This window comes from Sprattus sprattus (assembly GCF_963457725.1).
Source record: "Sprattus sprattus genome assembly, chromosome: 5".
NCBI classification, from domain to species: Eukaryota; Metazoa; Chordata; class Actinopteri; order Clupeiformes; family Clupeidae; genus Sprattus; species Sprattus sprattus.
This window is the reverse complement of record NC_137924.1, coordinates 43,067,946-43,071,549: the sequence shown is the minus strand read 5'-3', so window position 1 is coordinate 43,071,549 and position 3,604 is coordinate 43,067,946. Positions and strand designations below refer to the sequence as shown.

The following is a 3,604-nucleotide window of genomic DNA, read 5'->3' as shown; positions in this document are numbered from 1 at the left end:
AGAAACATTGGGTTGTGTGTGTAAGGAGGTTTATTACTGTCAGCCATTCATGGCAGCAGATTGATGTATGTTTTGTGACTAATTTCAAACCTCAAATCTACATTTTCCCTTATTCTCATGAACACTTAACAAATATGAGTTAATTGTTTGAATCGGAACATCATGCTCAGTGAGTGATATGAGTCAGCGGGCAACTATGCTGAAGAAATGGCGATAGATTATGGAATCACCTTAGCGTTTACTAAGTGCATTGTTTTTAATGTATGGTTCAAAAGTTCAAAAAGAACAGGTCATCCTAAAACATGTTTAAATCAAACATGGTAAAACATATTTTTTTTTTTCAAAATAGAAGTTTAAACACTACTGCATAGTGCAAGGAAGAAAACTCTTTGTCTCCCATTTTATTTCATCTTTATTATGGATGATGTGAACTGTGTGTTTGGGTATAGTCCAATGATTTCTTTCAAATACCTGCATGCATAACAGGAGATAAGACTTTGTCATCCCTGGTCACACCCTTGTTCTTTCCTCTTGTAAGCATGAGAGATTAAGCGATAGAAAACCCAGGCTTCTCCGACCTCTGAAGAGATTTCCCCCGTGAGAAAACAGGATGTTCTAGCCATTTCCTCCTTCCCTCTACCTGACAGTTATGCTGCTTTGATGACTAATACTTACGAAACAAAAACAGTTAAAAAAGGAGAAGCAGAATTTCTGTGAGACTCAGATGCCAACCACATGATATGTTCCTCATAAAGGAACAAATCCATTAAAAATACTAGGCACATTTTGGAAAAGGAAGCCGTGGTATGGGAGCTCTGTTCCAGACAGGCATGTCATATTGTTTTCCTGCAAGCCTTATCGTAAACAACTTCCAGACTACCTGGTCAAATGGACTGTTGTTACTTTTATTACTGCCTACAGTTCACTGATAGCAGTGACCTATCAAGGTGGGAACTTGTTAATGAACAACACACTGTCCCAGACTCGTGGTTACAGCCCTGTTGAAATGGCATAAAACTGATGTCATCTGACAAGCAAGCCATACTGACTGCACTGTCACAGGCAAGGAACTTTGGCTTTCTCTCATTCCCTGCCGTTTCCCACCAGTAGGTGTTCACTCACTGATTCAACCGAACTGACCACCGCAGCGTCTTTTGCACTTTCCAGACGCTACCATGAACAAAGGCAAACGCCTGGGCGCTGCGCTTCGTCTGATCCTGCTGTTCTTTGGCTTCAGCTTCATCTGCGTGGGCGCCTACATGAAGTCTCAGGATGGCAGCGATGAGGTCTCAGTGCCCGCCATCATTGCGTACTTGCTGGTGGCAGGTGGCTTCCTGCTGCTTCTGATGGGCGTCTTCTGGTCCATCTGCCACGGGATGAGGAGCAGCTTGTACAGGCAGAGAGGGCCCAGGAGACGGAGCACCCAAGTGTACGTCTACACAGTGGACAGGTGAGGCCGATCTGAGTGACACTGCTGGAATAAGTTCCTGTTTATCACCGTTTCTGTGCCAAACTGTATCAAATCATTCTCATGATTAATTCTAATATTAAAATGCATAAAGCTTTTGTAGTCTTTCAAAAAATATAATAAACAATAGCTTTCAGAAAGCCTGCTTTGAAAACTGATTCAGAACCTGTAAGCGTCAATGACTTAGTAAGTCGCATTAGTTAATTCAGTCTCAGCCCTTTCCTGTGCAGATGATCTTTATAATTTAATTCAAAAGAAATATTAAACCTTAGAGTACATTTGATTCATTTTAATGCCAGGTTGTTAAGCAGGTTTTTTTTTTGTGCTGTGCACACTTAAAACCACTTTTCTAAAAATGATAAATGAATGCTTCACGGCATATAAATTAATGTCATCAATTCTGCTTGTTATTTAGAAAGTGTGAATGTTTCCTTTTGCAGGCCAAACTTTTACCCTCCCTCCTATGAGGAGTCACAAGTCGAAACCAACACCATCAACCAGGTCTGTTTCTGCATGGCCCCCCCGCTCTACACCCCCACCAGCTCTGAAGTGGTGAACGAGGCCTTCAGTCATGAGCAACCCCCCTCCTACCACCAGGCCTTGGGTTAGCATCAGTAGAGCCCAGGGGAACCGCCAGAGGCCCCGTCTCACAGGCACGATGAGGCAGCACACCAGTAAACCTGGCGCTCAGAATGCCTCAAAAGGTCAGAGGTCAGTGGTCAGTGTGCGTTGTGCTGGTCGGCAGAGCGTGATGCACTGGACCCCAGGGTGCTGAAGTGACGTGACTGGCTGTAGCATCTCTTAAGTGTCAAGTCTCTGCTGGGTGTCGTCTGCACATGGGCTTCAGTCATACGGTGACACAGTAGCTTGGAATGCACCAGTGTGCTTTAGGAGGTGTTCTGGATGAGAAACAGACACGTCTGGTATGTGCTGAGGGGTCAAGTGAGCGCAAGCACTGAAGCACTCATGCTAAAACAACACATGTCTATGAGATAATATCCCAGTGGTGTTCTGGAATATCAGCCATCTAGAAGCTTCTGAAACCTACAGAGACTGCCTGGTGACCTGTGGACTTAGAAGTCAAAAAGAAAAGCCGTCCTGAAATAGTCCTTGTATTACACTACCTATGCATGGACATGGACACTGTGCCAACAGCTGTACAATAAGGACGTCTGCAGGTAATTGGGGGTAGTTTAATCTCCTGAATCTGCCAGTGTGTACAGAGATTGAGATTATTGCGCTCAATTATTGCGCTGCAGTACCGGTTGTGTTACACATGAGAAACTAGCCATGCTTTCAAAAGCAGCTGTCACTGTACTGTAAGGTTGTAAGGCAGCGAGTATTAAGGAGACTGTTCCAACCATGGTGATGCCATAACATATATCGGACATGTAACATAGTAGCCTATTCCATTTGTGAACTGTGGACATTTGTGCTTTGCTAACTTGCTATGCTAACCTGTTGCATCATTGCATTTGTTACAACAATGGAAATGTTGTTTTTGTGCTACTCATTGTCATGATTCTTGAATTTGTGAAAAAAACCTGTGCAATAAATGCAAAAGCTGTTTACATATGGCAATGACTTGACATGATTGCTTTGAGACACCGCCTCTACTCATGAATGACCAGAAGTGATTCTAGGATGTGTGCCTGTATATTTTTTTTTACACCTTTGAAATTGTCACTGCTAAATATTAACTTTCTTTTAATCCTTGACACATTATCTCAATCAAATCTATGTGCACGTACAAAGACTTCTAGTCCCAGACAGTCTGGCCAATTAATTGACGGCAGATCGCAAAGTACCATATCTTGCCACACAATGAACTTCACTTCCCAGTCTGACAAGTGGCGTTAAATCACTGGAAGAGTCTGAGTGCAATTAAATGACACTGATAAAAAAGGGAACAAGGTTATTGTGTCAGCACAGGCAATCACATCCAAGGGTCACTGGACTGGAGGTCCAAACCACCAAATATCACTTCCAACACAATAGGGTTGACAACCGCGCTGACAGCATTGATATACTGTAGCTGAGAAATGGTCAGCTAACCAGCAAGTAAAGACACACACAAAAGGTTTTATTTCAGTGTATCCTTAGAAACACTTCAATACTGCTGAGAACAACATAGTT

General features: G+C 42.9%; 1 protein-coding gene across 1 annotated transcript; it reads left to right on the top strand.

Moving 5' to 3' along the window:
- Nucleotides 1-1,175: 1,175 nt before the first annotated feature.
- LOC308366217 (transmembrane protein 252-like) lies at nt 1,176-2,077 on the top strand (the record flags this gene model as incomplete). Its single annotated transcript, XM_080839852.1, has 2 exons — nt 1,176-1,450; nt 1,909-2,077. The coding sequence occupies 2 exons, from the start codon at nt 1,176-1,178 to the stop codon at nt 2,075-2,077; spliced, it is 444 nt and encodes a 147-aa protein (XP_080695978.1).
- Nucleotides 2,078-3,604: the final 1,527 nt, after the last annotated feature.